The 22,073-nt window shown below is 37.7% G+C and overlaps 1 protein-coding gene across 3 annotated transcripts in view; it reads left to right on the forward strand.

Annotated features, from left to right (window-relative positions):
* Positions 1 to 22,073, forward strand: part of CTNNAL1 (catenin alpha like 1) — a 73,184-nt gene that overhangs the window by 42,339 nt on the left and 8,772 nt on the right. For 2 of the 3 annotated variants that reach the window (XM_001108162.5, XM_077968373.1), the window contains 5 exons: positions 368 to 460; positions 5,249 to 5,399; positions 14,894 to 14,931; positions 20,191 to 20,241; positions 20,321 to 20,475. In XM_001108162.5, coding sequence (XP_001108162.1) covers positions 368 to 460; positions 5,249 to 5,399; positions 14,894 to 14,931; positions 20,191 to 20,241; positions 20,321 to 20,475 — 488 coding nt within the window. Of the gene's footprint in view, positions 1 to 367; positions 461 to 5,248; positions 5,400 to 14,893; positions 14,932 to 19,306; positions 19,497 to 20,190; positions 20,242 to 20,320; positions 20,476 to 22,073 lie in introns of all 3 variants that reach the window. The other variant, XR_013405656.1, reaches the window with a different exon arrangement.

The following is a 22,073-nucleotide window of genomic DNA, read 5'->3' on the forward strand; positions in this document are numbered from 1 at the left end:
TAGTTTAGCTATGAGACCTTGAGCAAGTTACTTCTCTGAGCCAAATTTCTTTATATATAAAATATGTGGAAGGACACTACTAGGTCCTTCCAAAGGTTCCTTATGTTTCTAATATTCTGTAACCACCTTGCTATGATTGGATAGGAAGTAGAAACAGTGTTATACCTTTATTGGTATCTGCTTTGTTCCCAGAGAATCTATTGGTGACCAATATAATATTATAATAATCTTCTCAGTAATGTTTAAGTTTATTTTAATAGGTTTTAAGAAATTTTATTTGTAAAATTTTCTTTTTAATTATAAAATGATACTATGTATTGTGGAGGATGAGGATGTGAAAGTTAACTGTAGACATGTTTTCTTGTAGACCTGTCGATTGTTACGACACATATCTGGGACAGAACCTATGGAAATAACCTGTATACATGCAGAGGAGACATTTCAGGTGACTGGCCAACAGGTATGATTATAGCAGATTGCTCCTTCTGTATTGTGTCCTATCTGAGCGTTGTAACAAATTGTGTGGATGGAAGCTATAAATGGTTCTTCGTAACTAAAGTCCAAATCTATGTAGAGAAAGAAAGATAATGGAATTTCTGTCGGTAGTGTGCCAGAACATGGCTAACCTTCCATTGGAGCTGGTCATCTGCCATATTGGAGACTGGTTCATTTAACTAATACTCTAGTTTATATCTATTTTAAAGGAAGCTGTTTACAATGTACTTATTATAACATGTTTGGAGATTAAGTTATCATGACATAAGAAGCCATATGTTATGTAATATTCACATTTCAACCTAATATTCAAATACGTTTCATGGTAATAATTAGGACATGCGACTAAGACACAAACAAAACAATGTTATGATATTACTTATAAGATTCAATTGGGACCAGGCATGGTGGCTAACACCTGTAACCCAGCACTTTGCAAGGCTGATGTAGGAGGATCACTTGAGTACAGGAGTTTGAGACTACCCTGTGTCACACAGCAAGACCCTGTCTCTGCAAAAAATAAAAATTACGCATGTGCAGTGGTGCATACCTGTAGTCCTAGCTACTCAGGAGGCTGAGGCAGGGGGATAGCTTGAGTCCAGGAGTTTGAAGCTGTAGTGAGCTATGATTGTGTCACTGTACACCAGGCTGGGTGACAGAGCAAGTGTCCATATCTGGGGGAAAAAAAAAGATCCAATCAGAAGCAAAATAACTATCTTAAATTAGGCAAATAGTACATTATAATGTTAAAATAATAATTATGATAACCAGAATTAGCAACCACTGAAAGAATGTTCTGTTCAATGTTAAATGAAAAAAGTAGGGTACAGATTTGTATGTATACAAATTATTTCCATAATTTCATATGTGTAGAAATGTATATACATATGAAAATACCTATATGACAATATCCTTGTGTAGCTAGGGGTTTTTTTCTGGATTTTCTATAGTAGAGGTAACATTTGTCCCTATAATCTTCAAAAGCTTTTTTAAAACTGATCATCTCATTTAATACTGTTCCTGTCAAATTAATCTAAGGAAAGTGTTTAAAGACAGAGCTTCCTCCTTTTTTTTTTTTTTTTTTTTTTGAGACGGAGTCTCGCTCTGTCGCCCAGGCTGGAGTGCAGTGGCGCGATTTCGGCTCACTGCAGCCTCTGCCTCCCAGGTTCAAGCGATTCTCCAGCCTCAGCCTCCTAAGTAGCTGGTATTACAGGCATTTGCCACCACACCTGGCTAATTTTTTTATTTTTAGTATAGACAGGGTTTCACTGTGTTGGTCAGGTTGGTCTCAAACCCCTGACCTTGTGATCCCCCCACCTCAGCCTCCCAAAGTGCTGGGATTACAGGTGTGAGCCACCGTGCCCAGCTGTTTCCTTCTTTTTTAGAGTCTAAGCTGTAAAATAAAGTTTTGCAGTTGTTCTTTTATTTATATTTTAATTTATACTTTATTTATATCCGTTTATTTACTGTCAGCCAAAAGGATTCCTCCTAACTTGCAATATTGGGCAGTAGAGGTTGAGTCCCTGGATCTTTGATTTATAGCTGAGAACAGTGCAAGTGACCTAAACTCAATGATGGCATGTGCCCTCTAGGAGAATCATGTTGGATGTTGGAGGGATGATCTCATGCTCTCCTGTAGAGAACAGTGTCAAAGGCTTATCATGAAAGCAGGAATTATATGAATGAACCTCCACAATGATTATCTGCTGAACACTTTATTACAACCAGGAGACATGTTTGCTGGGAGAAACTGTGTCTTCAATATTGGTATGAGAGTCACTCTTCTTGCCTTGGCTGCGAATGTATTCCAATAGAACTGGAGGGCTTGACTCTCCTGCCATATGCAATCAGTTGTTGCTCCTATCCTGAGGCCCTGCTTGCCATCTGGTTGCAATTTTTGGTTTATTGTTTCTATTGCAGCAGAGATATTAGGAATAGTCATATTTTCTTCCCCAGGATAGTGGCAGAGCATGTTGTTAATAACGTGTATAACTTGAGAAGCTTTTTCTGTTCCCAAAGCCTCAGCTTCCACTCCTAGTCTTTGCCATCTGCCTCACAAAAGGATAATTTAAGGACATTGAGCATGCCTCTGGGATAATTTATTTCTGGATATCTCTGCTTTGGCAATGTTATTTTTATACTTCCTTTAAAATGTTAGACATACTGAGGGAACAACTGAACAGTTTGTACACTAGTTGAGAGGAGAGCAATGCCGAAATCTAGCCTGTAGTCCATGGCAAGTTATGTGCCTGCTTTCCCTGAAGGGGGGAACCTTGTTCTTATAACACTGCCATCTGTCTGGCAAGTGCTGTGCCTTTGACACTATGCCCACCCCAGAGGGAGGAGCACCTAGTTGTAATTCATTCAAAGGAACCAACTATTAATATATTAGCTAACATGGCCCTGATCATATTAATCTTCTATAAGTTCTCCAATGACTTTCTCACTCAGAAGAAAATTTTACCATCTATGCTTATCCATTACATGGCCACTGGCCACCTTCCTTTTGCTCATGTCAGTCTGTTCCTCTGGCTTACTTGCTATTCCTCGAACACTCCAGAAATGTTTCTGCCTCATCCCAAATGACTGCTCTTCGATTTCCCTGTAGCTCCCTTACCTTTTCAGTGACCCTCTAACTTAAAATACTGTGACCACCTAAAGCCCTCCATCATTCTCACCCTTTATTTTGATACATATTTTTTATTCCCTTCTAAAATATTTTATAATTTGTTTTAATTGTGTCTCTCCCCACTGCTTGTTATAAGGTGAGTCCCATGAAGCCAGGGACATTTATCTGTTTCATTCACAGCTGTTTCCCCAGCACCTGGAATGTGGACACAGTGCCTACCAGTATGTAGTAGGTGAATGAATAGTCGTGTTAGTTGTATACATATGTGTGTGTGAATAATCTTATATAATAAACTCCATGGAACAGCAACATCACTTGTTAGTAATGGGCATCTCTATCACATTGTCCTGTTAATTTCCCTCATAGCACTTATCATAATTTATAATATTTTAATTGTGTGCTTGTTTATTGTTCCAAATCCCCACTAGAGTATAAGCTTCATAATAGAGGGCTTTTATCTTCTTTTTTATCACCTTATCCCCAGCACCTAGTATTATTTTTACACATAGTGGATTCTCTAAAATACTACTTACTGGATGAGTGTTTGATATAATATCCCCAGTCTGTGAAACAAGAAGGTAGAAAGAATCAAGGACTGTTGTCATAAATAGAAGGTGAAGTGGTAGAAGGATCTGCTGTGAATATATCAAGACTGAACTCTGAATTCCTAGCTCCTGGATCTTTGTGTGTGTGTGTGTTTTATTTAATGGGCCATCAGGAGATTTCAGTAGGTTGGTCTGGTCGATGGCTTCTATTTTAAGGTAGAAGCTAAAGTTTAATTTCTATTGAATGTCAGGTCAGGAGGTGTGTGAAGACTCAACCCAGCCATCTATTTTCTGCCTACATTACAATTAGCATCCATCAAGTCCTTTGTGTTAGAGAGTGATTATTATATGAAAGATAAAATGTTAATTGATTCATTAATTCATTCATGTAGTAGCTAACACTAAATAAAACCCCAAATGCCAAAATCTCAGGCTTAATATAATAGCAGTTTATTTCTCACTTGTATTAAGTCCTGATTAATGGTATGTCTTTTTCCCTCTTGGCAATCTGGTCTCCTTTCATTTTGTGCCTCGTTAGCCCTTAGGACCTCAGAGTCCCTACTGGATCCTGTGCACTGAACCATCAGATGTGGAAGGGAGAGAGCACTGAGGGGCATGAGGGAGGTTTGGATCAGTTATGATGGAAGTGGTGACCCACATTCAAGTGAGGATGGAACTCAGTCTCTTGGCCTTACGTCTCCACTAGGGAGGCTGGGAAATGTAATCTTCCTGTGTATCCAGAGGGAAGACAAACAGATTTTGATGAAAACATAGCAGTCTCTGCAACAATTCATTTATTTATTCAACACATTTATTCAGCCCATGTGGTGGTACGTAAAAGTACCAGGATGATTTCTGCCCTCTTTACAAGTGTTTTGTGAGAGGCAGTGTGATGTGATGGAAAGAGCCTGAACTTGAATCAGGTAGATCTGTGTTTAGATATCAACTCTGTATATACTTGTAATAGGATCTGGCACAAGTTACTGGGTATCTCTGAGCTTCAACTTTTCCAGCTGAAAGATGGGAACAATGCTTATTTGGGAAAAGTAGTATTTTATTTGTATATTTTCGGTGATTTTAATGTATTAATATATCTCAAACACAAACACAGTATCTCAAGCATGTATCTACCAACTACTTATGGGTGTATATATATGTTACTTATTATTATCACTACCTTTCCTGCTACTACCACTGCTGCTACCACCACCACTATTACTGCTACCTTTGCTACTCTGTATACAATACACTTTTTATGGTCTGAGTATAACTCTTTGAATTATTCTATGGGAACAACTTTGTTCAAACAGTTTTACTTGAATGAAGAGAATTGCTCCCTGAATGCAGGTTTGTATATAATAATGCATACTATTTATCTGCAGGTCAGATTATAAGATACAGCAAATTTTGTCCTACTGTGTGTCTTCATATTGCCCAACATGGAGCTTGTGTATGGAAATTACTTCATAGTTGTTTATTGAGTTGAATTGAACAGCAGATTTACTTACCTTTGGTCTCCAAAGTTATTCTGAGGGCTAAGATTTTGAAATTCACACAGGTGTGTATTGTGTTTCTTTAGATAATTTCTGCTGCTGAAACATTGACATTGCATCCATCTAGTAAAATTGCTAAAGAAAACCTAGATGTGTTTTGTGAAGCTTGGGAATCCCAAATTAGTGACATGTCAACACTGCTAAGAGAAATCAGTGATGTGTTTGAAGGAAGACGAGGTGAGAAACTATCCACATAACGAAATGTGTTATTATTTTAATGTAACTCTTGTTAGTTTTTTAATGCCAAACCTCAACTGCAAATGAATTCTTGTTGTAACCCTGCTGGGTTATTTTTGTAGTAAAATATTGTTCACAAAAAAATTACAAAAATATTATTTTATCCTCCTTTATTTTAGTAGCCAAGCAGTAAAGTTTGTTGTACAACAGTGTAGTAGGGCAGGTGTGGTGGCTCACGCTTGTAATCCCAGTGCTTTGGGAGGCCGAGGCAAGTGGATCATTTTGAAGTCAGGAGTTCGAGACCAGCCTGGCCAACATGGTGAAACCCTGTCTCTACTAAAAATACAAAAATAAGCCGAATGTGTTGATGTGTGCCTGTAATCCCAGCTACTACAGCTGAGACATGAGAATCACTTGAACCCGGGAGGCGGAAGTTGCAGTGAGCTGAGATGGTGCCACTGTACTCCAGCCTGGGCGACAGAGCAAGACTCTGTCTCAAAAACAAGACAAAACAAAACAAAAACAGCATAGTAGATCTCTGAATTAATATTAACATTCTAGTTTTCCTGTTGAAATTGTCATTTACTTCTTCTAAATTGTTGTTTAGTTATAATACAACAGCTCTTTTATAATGCAGTAATTCTCTGTTTTAATTCTAATAACTTAATAATGAAATGAATGTAGTTATTTGATTTTTGAATTGCTTTCCTTCCACTTGGATGGAATCTCTTTCCTTGATGACTACATAATCTTGGAATATTGCCTGTGGTGGGTAAGTTCATTGGTATTTCTACAACATGTAGAATAGCGCCATACAATGTATAGGAAGGCATCATTTTTATTCTTTATTTTAATATTGAGTGGAAGTTTTGTTTATTTCCCATTGTACTGTGTGTCCTGTTATTTATGTTTACATGTTTATATTTTTTCTCTTCAAATGGCTTCTGTAGTGTCAAAGCTTGCTTATTTTTTTAAATAAAATGTCATTTAAAGTTATTATATCAAATTACATATTTTTTACTGAGTATGCCCATTTAAACATTTCATATTTTAAAAATACTCATTTAGGATAAATGTTAATTTGCTTAAAAATCAGGGCATAATAGAATTATAGCTGTAACATTGGAAAGTATGATAAATGTTTACCATGCTTCCATATTTAAAAATTTCTGTGATAGTCGAATGGCATATGATTTTGATGCTTTGTAACATATTTATAGTTACATAGATTTTTATATGAGCCAAATTTCAGATATTAAAAGGTAAATGATATAATTGATCCACCTTTAAAAGGAAGAGTGGTCACTTAGCCTTAGGGACTGTTGGGAAATGAAGAGAAGTGGCTTGCTGTGGTGATAAGATACCTGGTGTGGGTTATCCTGGAGTATCTGTAAGGCCCAGCTCTTTCTCAAACTGGTGTTAGGCTGTTCCCTGCTCCCAGCCCAAGTGTCCTTGGCTCAGTAATGAAAGTCTTAGATTGAGTGATCTCAGTGACCTGTCAGCTCTAAAAGTCTTTTGTGAGCACTACCTGAAGTTAGTGTACTTTCGACTTCTGGGCATAGAATATACCCTGCACTGTGTCTTTATCCTGCCTGGCTCTCTTTAAAGGCCAGAGGAATATTGTCTTCTGGCTTTATCAGTTGTCATCAGCTCATGAAAATAGGGAGGCTGGAGGAGTGCCACAGGATGGCTATTTTTCTGGCATGTGATTAACTCTGCGTACTTGTAAACGTGTTCCACATGCACTGTGAGAAGCTTTACTAATAGCTGCAGCCATTCTGAAAAGAATATGGCGTCAAGCCTGGCCAGCTGCTTCTCCTCTTTACCAGAATGCCATTAAGCGTAGTACAGGTTTCTCCTATACTGTTTTCAGTGCTGAATAGGTTTTTGTTTTCATTCATGTAAACATGGGCTATGGCTGACTTTTCATTACTTGTACTTCTTCCGTGTCCCTAGGCCAGTGAGTTCATCATCATCTGAAACGGACATGGTTCTAGTCTTCTTGACCAAGGGCCTGAGCCCCCTTCCTCTTTGTGTTTAAGATCCTCACAGTTTCTCAACCAGGCTGTTAGACCAACATTTTGGTCTATCTTTTATCTTTTATTTCCTTAAGAAGAGGAGTTATAACAGCCTTTTCCCCCCTCTCAAGAAAGATAGCAGTCATTTAACAGTTATTCTCTGCCTTAATCCCAGGCGATGTTCTGAGTAGCAACTACAGTAGCAATTAAAAGTTGATAAGCTTGGCAAGGGGGTTTTCTTTCTATAAATACAAGTAATTTTTTTCCCTTAAAACAGAAAACAAACCCAAGTTGCATTTTCCATCAAGAGGTCTCTTCCTTCCTCTGAGATCTGAGTGCTAATCTCATGTCAGGGATAGAATTGGGTAGAAGTTGAAATCCAGGTTCTGAAGTGGACAGCCTAGGTTCCAATCCTGCCTCTGCTATTTCCTAACTTAATCTCTCTGTGCTTCAAGTTTTACATCTGCAAAATGAGGATAATGATGACAAAACTACCTAATATGGTAAGTGTGAAGATTAAATAAAATAAGTTAATTCACAGTAAATTCTCAATAAATGTTACCTCTATCAGCCTCAGCATCATGACCACTGTTACCTTGCAGTAAAACTAAATAGTTTATGAGAAAACATTAGGTCCGATTTCTCTTCCTTAACCTCAGTCTCTCCAACTTTCTGGCATCCCTCTCTCCCTATGTCCTTTCTCCTACTCTACTCTAGGGAGGACTAGCCTGTCTGGCCCCACCATAGAAAAATCTCTAGATCTGCAGAAGCAAAGGTAAACTCCTCGCTGCTTTGTACAAATGAAGTTCATCCCTTCTCCAATGGTGAATTGACACCCTCTGAAAGATTCCTCTCACCGGACATCTAATGCAACATTAATTCAGTGTCCTCCTTTTCTGTCTCCGAGATTTGCCTTTCTTCTACCAAAGTTAGGCTCTTCAAAAAAAAAAAAAAAAAAAAAATAGCTAGGGAAGTTTAAGGAAAAGTAAAAGCCACAGGCTACTAAGGTCTGTGTGGGTAACATTGTAAACATGATCCTTCAGGGGTCTATGACTATTACAACCATAAAAATAACAGTAGCTGCCATCTATTGAGAATTTACTGGGTTCCAGGTACTTTCATAAGTACTGGATGTCCATTTTCTCATTTAATCCTCTCAGTAACCTGGAGACAGGTATTATTTCCACATATTACGTATGATGAAACTGAGGCTCAAAGTATCCCACAGTGAGTAAACTACAGGAGCTGGGACCCTTACTGAGGTTTGAATGATGCCAAAGATGAAATTTTATTAACTACCCATACTCCATTACTCAAGCAGTTAAACTCCACTCCAATCCTAAAGTTTTCTAACGAGAATGAACCAATTCTGTGAAAAATGCTCAGACTGCAGCTCTGAGTTCTGCTTTTTTCCCTCCCAAAGCTATTCCAGAAATGACTGAGAGATCCCAGGAAGTACAGAGCAAGGAACAAGTAATGACTGGATTCTTGTTTTGGTTGGCCCGCTTATTGGCTGAGGCCGGCTAAATTACAGAAGAGATAAAACAATCTGTTAGTAATGGAATCCCGGGCACATTACCTGCCCTTTTGAGTTTGTTTCTTTATTTCAATGGACATAAATGAAATAATGTGTCATAGTGCTTGCACATCCTATACCTGTTTTCAGACTACATGAGCACTGTAGTTTCTTTTACTTTCAAGCTGGATATTATATAAATAATCTCTTCTTTAGGTTCAGTTAACTTATGTTCAAAAAATCAGCATTACCCAAACTTCCTAAGGATGGAACAGAAATTCCTTCTTATGTGGGAAACTCCTCAGCCTTTAGTCAATGGGACACCTATTGTTTCACTGGGAACATGCCTCTCTGTTCAGAAAGGGTTTATGTAGGGTTCATTGAGATGGAGTTGGTTGATTGTGTGTACTGCCTTTATTTGTCCTGATTTTTATCATGAACCTCATGAGCATAGCTTTTTCCGCAAAGAAGTCCAACTCTGGGTTAACCATTACTGACTGAACTGAGTCCAGTGCCACAGTGTTGTTTTTCCTGTTATGCATGGTTGGTGTGACAAACCTGCCCATTACCTTGCACCTGCCCACTACTTTCATACAAAGGTGTATTCTTCAGGTCCTGATTTATCTTTGCTGCTGTTATAACTCCTGTTATGACTATTATTGAAAAGCCATTGCTGTATTCTAGCCACTTTAGTTCTGCTCTGCATAACTTGACTCCTGTGATTGGCAAACTACCAGACACACTTGTAAGTATCATTTAACCATCCAACTAAGTCGTAAACATCACGCTAAGCAATAAGAGGGAGGCTTTAGTGTTCACATGCTAAAAGTTAGCCTGAGAGCTAGGTCATTGTTCACCTTAACCCCAGACACTTAAATTTCACACAAGGACCTCCTGGGATTATTTCAAGAAGGTAAAAATCAATACTTGTCTTCCTGTCTTCTGCTTTCATCCCATTCTGCCTTCTCACCTCCAGAGAGGTTGTGGCCCTTGTGTTAGAAGGGACCAGACCTAAAAGACTCCACTTTTCCTTAGTGGTGAATATATGTCAGTTTAGAATTCGAGATTATTTTGAACAATAAATGTCAGAAAAAAGCCTTATTTCAGAGGTTGCAGTCTGTATCCCTCCTTTAAGGAAGCTGAATTCCCTTTGTTCTATTTGAATCATTTCAGAGTAAATATGACTACACTTCAGTTTATAGAGATGCAGCTCTAACTAAACTATGTAGGGCAGTTATGATCATGGATGGCATACTTTCATAAACCACTTTTTTTTTTTTTTTTAAATCAAGGATCCTGCCAAGAATCTTAATTTGGTTTTCAGTTCTACTGAAATTTTCATTTTCTCATTTTCCTGGTAGCCCTATTTCATAGCCCTGAACTTACATTATCGTTTGGCAGATTGGATGCCACTTAAAATGGGGGCACAGGAAGATAAACATGTTCGTGGGTAAAGATGAATTTATTTGGGGATGGTAGGAGCCTGCAACAAGGGGGTCATCTGTCCAGAGAAGAGATGATGGCCTACACTAGGGTGATGATAGTCAAGATGAAGATAAGGGGACTAATTTAAGAAGAATTTAAAAACTAATATTGGTAGAGTTTATCGGTCAATTGAATATGGAGGTGAGGGAGAGGGAGGAGTTGGAGGATGATAGCTGGGTTTAGAATAGAATACTTCATTCCTGCTCCTGAGTTTAGCTGATAAGCTGCCTATCCTTTAGTGGTCAGGGATTAATTTTAAGTGGGTCTGGGGACGTTAATTTTTTAATTGATCATACTATATAGAGTGCCTCCAGAACTAAAGATAGCTAATTATAAGAAATGTGAATCAGGGATAATTTAGCACATTTTCAGTGAAATAATAAGTCTTTTCCATTCTTGGGGAATTAGCTTTATTTTGTAGATATACAGAAAGGCTCTACATATTGTAACTGAGAACATTTCTCAATTAGGTTTTCATAAGAAATAATTGTAGTGCTCCCTTAAGATGAGAGGGCCTTTGAACTTAATTGCGAACTTAATTTATATGAAGGTATAAACTCAGAAGATGGCACAATTGTAGTGTTGACTAAACAGGATTTAGGGAGTATTAAACATATAACACCTCGTTGAGGACAGTGCTTTGAAGACAATTCTATATATCAAATCTGTACTAAGTATATTTTCTCCAAATAGTCCTGTTTTTCCAACTATTTTTAATGTTTATAATATGATAGAGTTTGTTTATGCTACTTCTTTGATATAACAGCTAAACATAATTTAGCCAGTTTATTTTATTATTATATTTTAGAGACAGGATCTCACTTTGTCACCCAGGCTGGTGTGCAGTGGTGTGATCATAGCTCACTGCAGCCTCAAACTCCTGGGTTCAAGGGATCCTCCCACATATCTAGAACTATAGGTGCTGGCCACCATACCCGGATAATTTTTTTTTCCCCCCAGAGATGGGAGTCTCGCTGTGGTACCCAGGCTAGTCTTTTTTTTTTTTTTTTTTTTTTTTTTTGATATCAAGTCTCACCCTGTCACCCAGGCTGGGGTGCTGTGGTGTGATCTCGGCTCACTGCGAGCTTTGCCTCTTGGGTTCACGCCATTCTCCTGCTTCAGCTTCCTGAGTAGCTGGGACTACAGGCGCCCACCACCACACCCGGCTAATTTATTTTTTGTATTTTTAGTAGAGACAGAGTTTCACCATGTTAGCCAGGATGGTCTCGATCTTCTGACCTCGTAATCCACCAGCCTCGGCCTCCCAAAGTGCTGGGATTACAGGCGTGAGCCACCACACCCAGCCTACTCAGGCTGGTCTTGAACTCTTTGCCTCAAGTAACCCTCCTGCACTGGCCTCCCAAAGTGCTGGGATTATGAACATAAGCCACCATGCCTGGCTGAGCCAGTTTATTCTTTTTTTTTTTTTTTCTGCTTAGAATCAATGGCAATAATTAGATGCACATAGAAATAACATCTGTAATTAGCTGAGCGTGATGGCATGCACCTGTAGTCTCAGCTACTCGGGAGGCTGAGGCACGAGAATCGCTTGAACCCAGGAGGTGGAGATTGCAGTGAGCTGAGATTGCACCACTGCACTTCAGCCTGGGCAACAGAGTGAGACTCTGTCTCAAAAAAAAAAAAAAAAAAAAAAAAAAAAAAAAGTGGGAAATAATGTCTATAATTAACTGTAATTTAGATCTCTGTTAGAATTAGATTGCTTTTTCTTGTGTTATTGTCAACTTGTTTGGTTTCTGTTGGCACTGGGGGAAAGAAGAATCTTACCTGCATAGTATGTGGAGGAGGCCTATCTGAAAAAATGATCAATTTTGCAATTATCCTCAAATTCGTATAAATCATTCTGAGTCTAACTGAAGGATGGGAATAGGAAGCAAAACAAAGTATCTGTAAGAGGACCAGAGGGATTAGAACTATCAAGTGATAAATACTACTAGGTGGATGAAAATGGTAGCAAACCAGATTACATAAAAGCTTTCTTTTCACTGGATTTATTTCTCAATGCATTTATTTATACATTCTACTTTCTTTAACTCTGTGGTATCTTAGAGATATAAGAGATACTGAAACAGTTGGTTTTGTCCCAACTTGTGGGAGTGAATATGAACATTTTAGGGCCATGGGCACTATAGAGGATTACTAAGTTAGATAATACAAGATTACTTCTGTAGCTGATTACATTTAAGTAATGATGGTGCCCTTTCAAAATTCTTTTTTATTATTTATTTATTTTTAGTACTTTCCCACTTCTGTTTTTTGTTCTGTTTTTTTTTTTTTTTTTGAGACAGTCTTGCTTTGTCACCCAGGCTGAAACAAAACAAAACAAAAAACAGAAAAAAGAACAGACTACAGGCATGCACCACCACGCCGGGCTAATTTTTGTATTTTTAGTAGAGATGAGGTTTCACCATTTTGGCCAGGCTGGTCTTGAATTCCTGACTTTAGGTGATCCACTTGTCTTAGCCTCCTAAAGTGCTAAGAATGCAGGCGTGAGCCACCACGCCTGGGTTCCTACTTCCGTTTAATGTGCTCTTTATAATGTGCTAAGACCACTTTTTAAAGGATATTATGGACAGGATTCAGACTTTGAATTAAGACAAATGGTGAATTTTGAAATTCTGAGTGACCTGAAGACTATCTTCTGTTAATATTGCAACTAAATCGGGCACTTTTTTTGCATCAGAGCTTAGAGACAAGGCATGAAAGTAGCCTCTTCCTTTTTAAGTTTTTTCCCCTCACCATTCTGAGATCAGAAAGCCATTAATTAATAAAATTCCCTTACAATTTTGACATTACAAGGAAATGATTTGAATCATAAAGCTATTCTCAAGTACCATTAATTCACTCTTAGCAACAGTTCTTCTTCTAGATAGGCACTGTCCAAGAGAAATAGAATGTGAGACACATATGTAATTTGAAATTTTCTAGGCTAGGCACGGTGGCTCATGCCTGTAATCTCAGCACTTTGGCAGGCCAAGGCAGGAAGATCCACTTGAGCCCAAGGAGTTTGAGACCATCCTGGGCAACATAGTGAGACCTCATCTCTTAAAAAAATACAAATAAATTAGCTGGTGGCACATGCCTGTGGTCCCAGCTACTCAGGAAGCAGAAGGTGGGAGGATCACCTGAGTCCAGGAGGTTGAGGCTGCAGTAAGCCTGTGATCTCCACCACTACATTCCAGCCTGGGTGACAGAGCAAGACCCTGTCTCAAAAAAAAAAAAAAAGAAAAAAAAGAAAAAAAAATTCTAGTTGGCATAAGAAAAATGAAAAAGAAACGTGAAATTTGTTTTAATAATAATTTTTAACCCAAATATGCAAAATACCATTTAAATGTATAATCAATATTTTAAATTAATATATTTCACATCTTTTTTTCTCCCTTTGTACTACGTCTTCAAAATCTGTTATGTATTATACACTTACAGCACATCTCAGTACAGACTAGCCACATTTCAAGTGCTAAATAGTCACATGTGGCTAGTAGGTTCCACATTTAATAGTACAGTTCTAGATGAAATTTTAAATATTTGTGTAAGCCATTCTGAGACTAACAGGTTTGCCCATTTCATGTAATAGTCATTCTATGAGAAAAGGTGTGATTTAGTGCTCTTATATTATGTTTACTTTTATTAGTTTGGACCATATGAAATTTCAAAATGGTTGAATACCAGCAATTTCATATGGTTCAAACTAATCTATTATAGCTAAATATACTTGTTTTCCTTGAAGAAGAAATTTTTCTTCAAGAAGCAATTACTATGTAGGTCTTGAATTTTTACTCCAGATGACACAAACCAGCTTTTATAAAAAGTCTATCATTCATTGTAACCTGACTGTATTCAGGACCTGAAAGTTGTAAAGATGATAGATGGGGCAGGGATGATGTGGGCATTACCCATCTCCTTCCTTTCTTCATTATCATGCTTCATGCCATGTGTCAGTTCACAGCCAAAAAACCTCCTGTTATTTGCTTTACTTCATCTTCCTATCTTGTACAGAGGGTTTTCTTCTTCCCTGACCGAGAGAATACATTATGAGGTTAGTTGTAAATTATTTGGTCTGGTACTTGCAGCAATGGAAGAAGCGCAGATACTGGTACTGATAAAAGAGGAATCAGGTTTCATTAGAGGTAAACTGCTGTAAAAGGAGCACTCTGTGAATGAAGCTGATTGTAAGTGGCAGTAAATGTCAGTGGGACATTTGCCAGTCTCCCTTTATGTTGGGAGAGGTGGAGATTGGCCAGCATAGGTACCTTAGACATGTAGCTGTTGAGAGTCTTCATGTTCACTAGCCAAATTACAATTTTATTTCTGAATTTTATGTAATGAATAGACTAAGTTATCAAAACTAATGTACTAACATTCCTGTTTGTTTAATTAATACTTTAAAAGTTAAGTGTGAGTAATAGAAAAATATATTAATAGAAAAATTTTTAAGTTATATGTGTTATTTGTAGGAGAGAAGTATGGCTACCTTTCACTTCCAAAGCCAATGGTAAGTAGAAAAATAATGTACATTTTGGAATGTTTTTATTCAGAATTCAAATTATGCTCTTGCCTGTTGCTACTCTCTCCACCACCAATAATTGACGTGACAGAAAAAAGTTAGGATATTAATGTTGACCTCAGAGTTGTTATTCTGGGTAGCAATCTAGATGGCTTATACTCTGAATATTTGTTTTAAGTTTAGGGGTTTGAGAGAATAGATAACATAATTTGTGATTAATAAAAAGCCATATCCCAGTAATAGCATCATAAAAATAAATAAATAAGATATTAAAAAGCCATATCTGAGGTCAGAAGTTGTTTTGTTCTGCCCTAATTTGCAAAGTCATGTTGGAATCACTTTCAGCAAACTAAGGACTTTCATATGCTTTCTACCTAGATGAAAATATGTCATGTCATACATAAGAGAAGAGATACAGAGTGGTATATTAACCAAGTAGTGGTCACAAGATCCCTTTTGGGGGTCAAAAATATTGGAAATTGTGGGCCGGGCATGGTGTCTCATGCCTATAATCCTAGCACTTTGGGAGGCCGAGATGGGCGGATTACCTGAGGTCAGGAGTTCGAGACCAGACTGGCCAACATGGTGAAACCCCATCTCTACTGTAATTAGCCAGGCGTGGTGGCACCTGTTTGTAATCCCAGCTGCTCAGGAGGCTGAGGCAGGAGAATTGCTTGAGCCTGGGAGACAGAGGTTGCAGTGAGCTGAGATTGTGCCACTGCACTCCAGCCTGGCCGACAGAGTAAGACTCTGTCTCAAAAAAAGAAACAAAAAAAAAAAAAAGGAAATTGTGGATCAAAAATATTTGAAAAAAATATAACAATACAACAATAAAAAATAATGACAGGAACGAAAATCGCTATCTTCTGGCTGACAGCATTTTAACATCAGTCATGTTACCCAGGTGGCATTTTGATGACCTTAGCAATTCATTTATAGAGATCATTCTATGGAAAGTTATAGTTTTGAATAAGATAGATATGGAAAGTAGAAATGATAGTAAAAAAAAAATCAATTATCAAGAAGGACTAATCTTCTGAAACTACCAGGTGTCCTAATAACTGTAACTTAAGAAGTAAAGGAGCCGGGCGCGGTGGCTCAAGCCTGTAATCCCAGCACTTTGGGAGGCCGAGGCGGGCGGATCACAAGGTCAGGAGATCGAGACCACAGTGAAACCCCGTCTCTACTAAAAATACAAAAAATTAGCCGGGCGCGGTGGCGGGCGCCTGTAGTCCCAGCTACTCAGGAGGCTGAGGCAGGAGAATGGCGGGAACCCGGGAGGCGGAGCTTGCAGTGAGCCGAGATCGCACCACTGCACTCCAGCCTGGGCAACAGCGTGAGACTCTGTCTCAAAAAAAAAAAAAAAAAAAAAAAAAAGAAGTAAAGGAAAACAATGGCCCATGTAGAAGTAGTTTCTGAGCAGGAAGTAATCATGACAGCAAATGAGAAAAATGAAAGACTTGTAAATTATGCCCAGTGTAAAATTATACCCAGTTTCTCAATCACAAAGAAAGGAGTACTTTGATGGCTCACAATATTCATAATAGGCCAAATTATAGGTCAAGGAGGGACAAAAATATTTATTTTATATTAAATACTTCTTGATCACCTACTGTTTGCCAGGCATTTTGCTAGGCCTTGATGAAAGAATGATGTAAAAGACACTAAAATATAAATTCCACAGTAGGGATTTAAAAAAATATTTTGTTCCCCTTGCCTAGACTGTCTGGTATTCCCCTTGCCTTGACTGTCTGGCACAAATTTGACACTCATAAAATAATTTGATAATTTGCTGAGTCAATGGAAAAGACAGGCATGGCCTCTGCTACTGTGAAGCTTACCTTCTAGCCCAACATTGATCAATAGAAATATACAGTTGGCCCTCCATATCTGAAGTTTCCACATCTGTGAATTCCACATCTGTGAATTCCACCAATTGCAGATCAAAAATATTTGGGGGAAAAAAAATACAAAATAACAATATAATGATAAAAATACCAATTTAAAAGCCAAATACAGTGTAACAACTATTTACATAGCATTTACATTGTATTAAGTTGTTTTGTTTTGTTTTTTTGAGACGGAGTCTCACTCTGTCGCCCAGGCTGGAGTGCAATGGTGTGATCTCAGCTCACTGCAACCTCCACCCCCCAGGTTCAAGCGATTCTCCTGCCTCAGCCTCCCAAGTAGCTGGGATTACAGGCACTCACCACCATACCTGGCTAATTTTTGTATTTTTAATAGAGGCAGGGTTTTGCCATGTTGGCCAGACTGACCTGAAGAGATCCGCCCGCCTTGGCTTCCCAAAGTGCTGGGATTACAGGCATGAGCCATCGTGCCTGGCTGTATTAGGTTTTATAAGTAATCTAGAGATGATTTAATGTATACAGGAGGATATGTATAGGTTATATGCAAATAATATGCCACTTTATATAAAGGACTTGAGCATACTGAGGGATGACTATAAATCAAGACATATATATAATTAAAAATTTTATAGTAGTCGTATTAAAAAAGAAACTTGTGAAGTTAATTTACTATCTTTTATTTAATCCAATATATCCCAAATATTATCACTTAAGCATGTAATCAACATATAATTAGGGTAATTTTCTTACAGTCATTTTGTCATACTAAATCTTCAAACTCTGGTGTGTATTTTACCCTTAGGGTGTATCTCAATCCAGACTAGCCACATTTTAAATGTTCAGTAGCCTTGTGTGGCTAATGGCTACTGTATTGGATAGGTTTAAACTTGTATAAAAAGAAAATGAATAGAGAAGAGAGAAAAATTACTGATGATTATCAATAGTAACAGTGTGGTGAAGAACAGATGGTGAGTATCAGAAGAAAGAACTTGCAATGAAGAGAGATATAAAAGTCTTAAGTCTGGAGTTATAGAAGTGATCGTGGGAATGGTTGATGATGTAGGAGAAGAACAAATGATAAATCAAATCCCCAAATCAAAAAATGGTCCAAACTTAATTAGTACATTTTTTGAAAAGGAACTGGTATTTAATACTGAAATACAACATTAGGAACTGAATGCAGCTGGTGAAAAAGCAATCACAATACTGCAAATTAATTCTGTGACTTAAAAAAAAAGAAAACAGTTTCTATGCCGTAAGCTATTGTCAGAACAGTTTGAAAGTACGGATAGCAATTTGTCTACTTTTGTTATTTGAAGCTAACTTAACCCTAACAGATGGTTTTGTAGCTAATATCCTACTGGGTTTGAGCAAGCAATGATAGACTTACTGTTTTTGTAAGTGTGATAACTTAGGGCTACTACAAATAATTTTTTGAGAATTAGAAAAGGCATCACAAAGCTTTTAACAGGTTGAATGGAGCAAAGATTTTATTCAACTGAATAGTATTTTTGTCTTTAGTAACAAATCATTTCAGAATCATGAAACATTTTCTTAGTTGAGGATAGCATAGCTAATTATATTCCTAGAAAATTATAGTTCTGTCTTTTAGGAAGCAAAGTTAGAGTCTGGTGCTGTTTATATTTAGGGGGCTGACGTCTTTAGCTTTACGTAACTGAAATGAATGCATCTGACTGCATTCCAAAATAGTGTCCACTAGATGGCAAACTTGGCTACATTATTAAGATGGTTTATTTACCTTTTCAGGCAATCACCTTTCAGTCGTCATTAAACTCTTTAATAATCATCATCATTAGAAAAAGTAAAAATAAAAATAATGAAAATGCAACTAAATTTAAAAGACTAATATAAGGTATAAAATTCCAAATAAAATAAAACCTGAAAACCTTGAGGGTGTTCCTTACTTTTTTAAATGTTTTTTCAATTGCCTATTGTCAACTCGACCAAGGATGGAGATAAAGATGATGTGATCATTCAAGGAGGAGCCAGACAGATCATTGGTCATATATGTTTATTCTCTCTCTCTCTCTCTCTCTCTCTGTGTGTGTGTGTGTGTAACAGGAGTTCCTTTATTTTCATTTTCTGTCCTTCACCTATTTCTTTAATAGTAAACATCATTAGAAAATCTCAAAAGGGCTATGTTCCATGAGCAGATCTAAACTCCATGAGACTGTTTTGTTCTGTGGTGAAACTAGTGACAGAATAGTTGGTCAGAAGTAACCAGTCATGGTAATAAGGGCAACAAAATTATATGTATGGGAAGATCTTTTTCCTTAAAGTATTTGTGATCATTTTCCTCCTTAAGCTAAGTGGACACATGAGTGTTTTGTTTTATTGTAATTTATACTTTGTGTGCATGTATGTGAATCCATACCCGATGTGTGTTTGTGAGTGTGTACGACTTAAGTATATGTTTCCATTTTTAAAAGTTCGCTCCCTGCATCTGCTGGCCCCCTTTTCTCTACAAACCCTAGCCGTTCTGGAACTCCTGCCTCTACTATGGGAGCTTTCACCAGATCGCAGAGTTGGAGGAACCCCGTCTGTGGGCTATCAGCTTCAGAGAACTTCGGAATATATTTTTCAAAGAAATATTGCTATTGGTGGTGGTGTGATTTGTCCTGGTGCTCTATTCTTCAAGTACACTGGCATCAGTGGACTAGCCTGGTAACTAACTAGTATGGAATATTTTCTCCCCTTCTAGGGAAAATACACTCTGAGGTGCAGATAGTTTACATGAAAACAAACTCTCTCTTTCAAAAATAGGGAACCATTGAACATTGGTTCACGTATTAAATTCAGAATCCTAAGTATAATCTCTTTACACCTTGGGATATGAGATTAGCAGTTGGGATATCAATGAAACTAGAGTGTTGAAATTTAGCCTTCTAAGAGCAAATTAGTTAAAGGAATTGAATTCTGGAGTCATAACATGAGGAATGTATAGAAAACTACATGTAGTGGCTAATTTTAATATATCATTTCATAAGAATAATTCAAGTATTTTAAGAATCTTGTTGAACAGAGAGGCCAGGGAGGTTTGGGGGCATAGTAATTGGATTCCAGGAATACTGCAGAAGTTGTCTTGTGTCCCTGGAAGCTCTTGTGAAAAGAGGAGAGCAGCTGTAAGCACAGAGGCCACAGAGCACAGAGGGCACTGACCTGCTTTCTCTGGCTCCAGATTTCAAACTAACAACCTATTCAAAGCTGAACTCACCTACTAGTAGAGTATTTGTCATTACATACTGAATATTTTAAACTGTTGTTACAAGTACTTTGTTATGCTTTGTATTACTGTTGTATTTCCTTACAGTTTAATGTACTGCTTTTTAAGATAATCTTAATCTTTTTATTGTCACAGAAGAATAATGCAAACCTGAAATCATTAAAGCCAGACAAGCCTGACTCTGAGGTAAGACCTATTCCTACATCTAATCTGCCTTTTATATCAATAGTGATAAAGTCGTGTGATTAAAATGTATGTTTCGTAGGAGCAAGCCAAGATAGCAAAGCTTGGACTTAAGCTGGGTTTGCTCACCTCTGATGCTGACTGCGAAATTGAGAAGTGGGAAGATCAGGAGAATGAGATTGTTCAATATGGACGGAACATGTCCAGTATGGCCTATTCTCTGTATTTATTTACTAGGTAAATGTAGTTGAATTTTTATTTTTTAAATCCGTATGATAATATCTGGTATAAAGAAAAAAAGTTCCATGTGAAATCATTGATAGGTTAAAGTCAGTATCAAATATATGGTCAAAGACTAAGAATAGTTACTATGACAAGTTACTTAAGTGAATGCAGTAAGAAGACACATGTATTTAATTAGGATTTACATTTAGAAGGGATCTTCTGCTAGGTTTCTGCCCACTCTTTCCATCATTGAAATAATTTTACTTCCTGCTTTTTTGTTTTCCTGCATATTGATGCCTCTCCCAGCCAGCATCAGTACGTTAACAAAACATGCCTTTTATGCCTTTATACAGTGATTGACTAGATACAGATGAAGATTGATTAGACACAGATCACAGAATAGAGCTATGAGGCCTATGTCAATAGCGTGCCAAATCTCTGTGAGTCAGCATTCATTATGTAGAGAATTCCCCTAACTTTAATGTTATCTGACCTATATTCTCTGTCTTGTTCATATTACAAGACTCTTGATCAAATGCCTTGTTGATATCAATGTTAGTCATATTTCGGTCTTCCATTATACTAATCTATACATAAGGTATAGTAATTCTGCTTAGTTAAAATCAGTTATCTGCTCAATAATCCATTCTAGAATTTTCTCAAGGAATAACTTCAAGCTTTCACTCAGTTTCTGAAATCTATCTTTTTCACTTTTGGAAACCTGGGAAATACTTGATATCTCCAGTTTTCTGGCTCCTCTCCTACTCATTCTGATTTTGAAAAGGTTATCCACAGTGGGACACACCTGTAGGTTGCTTCAGTATTCTAGAGACTGAGCTCAACTAAAGTTGTGAAGGATATCTGCAACTGTGTGGGATTTGGGACTCAATAAATAGCACCCCCTGCCGGGCACGGTGGCTCACGCCTGTAATCCCAGCACTTTGGGAGGCCGAGGCAGGCGGATCACGAGGTCAGGAGGCCGAGACCATGCTGGTTAACACAGTGAAACCCTGTCTCTACTAAAAAAAAAAAAAATACAAAAATTAGCCGGGCATGGTGGCGGGCGCCTGTAGTCCCAGCTACTCAGGAGGCTGAGGCAGGAAAATGGTGTGAAACTGGGAGGTGGAGCTTGCAGTGAGCCGAGATCGTGCCACTGCACTCCAGCCTGGGTGACAGGGTGAGACTCCATCTCAAAAAAATTAAAAAAAAAAAATAAATAAATAAATAAATAGCACCCCCTTTTCCCACCCAAGTTTTGAGCAAAATGAAAAATAAGCAAAAGAGTAGGTGGATGGGAGCTGGTAACATTTATATTGATAAAGCTGATATTGGAGAATGTAGTTTATGTCCATAGGCAATTAAGTTTTGAAAAATGATCCCTAGAATTACAAAGTCTTACCTTATAGGGACACAATGTATCTCTATAAAACACGTGGAAGACCAGTTATATCTGAAAGGCAGCTTCACTTCCAAGAGAAAAAGGAGAAAAGAAAGGGTTAATGTATTCAATTTATTTTCGCCAAGTCACCAGGAAGACTGAAAAGATAAGATCCACTCCCTTTATGGGATGGGATTAGGTGAGGCGGCAGAGAGAAGTGAGGGATGCTGTG

The sequence above is a fragment of the Macaca mulatta genome, chromosome 15 (genome assembly GCF_049350105.2).
Source record: "Macaca mulatta isolate MMU2019108-1 chromosome 15, T2T-MMU8v2.0, whole genome shotgun sequence".
Lineage (NCBI taxonomy): Eukaryota > Metazoa > Chordata > Mammalia > Primates > Cercopithecidae > Macaca > Macaca mulatta.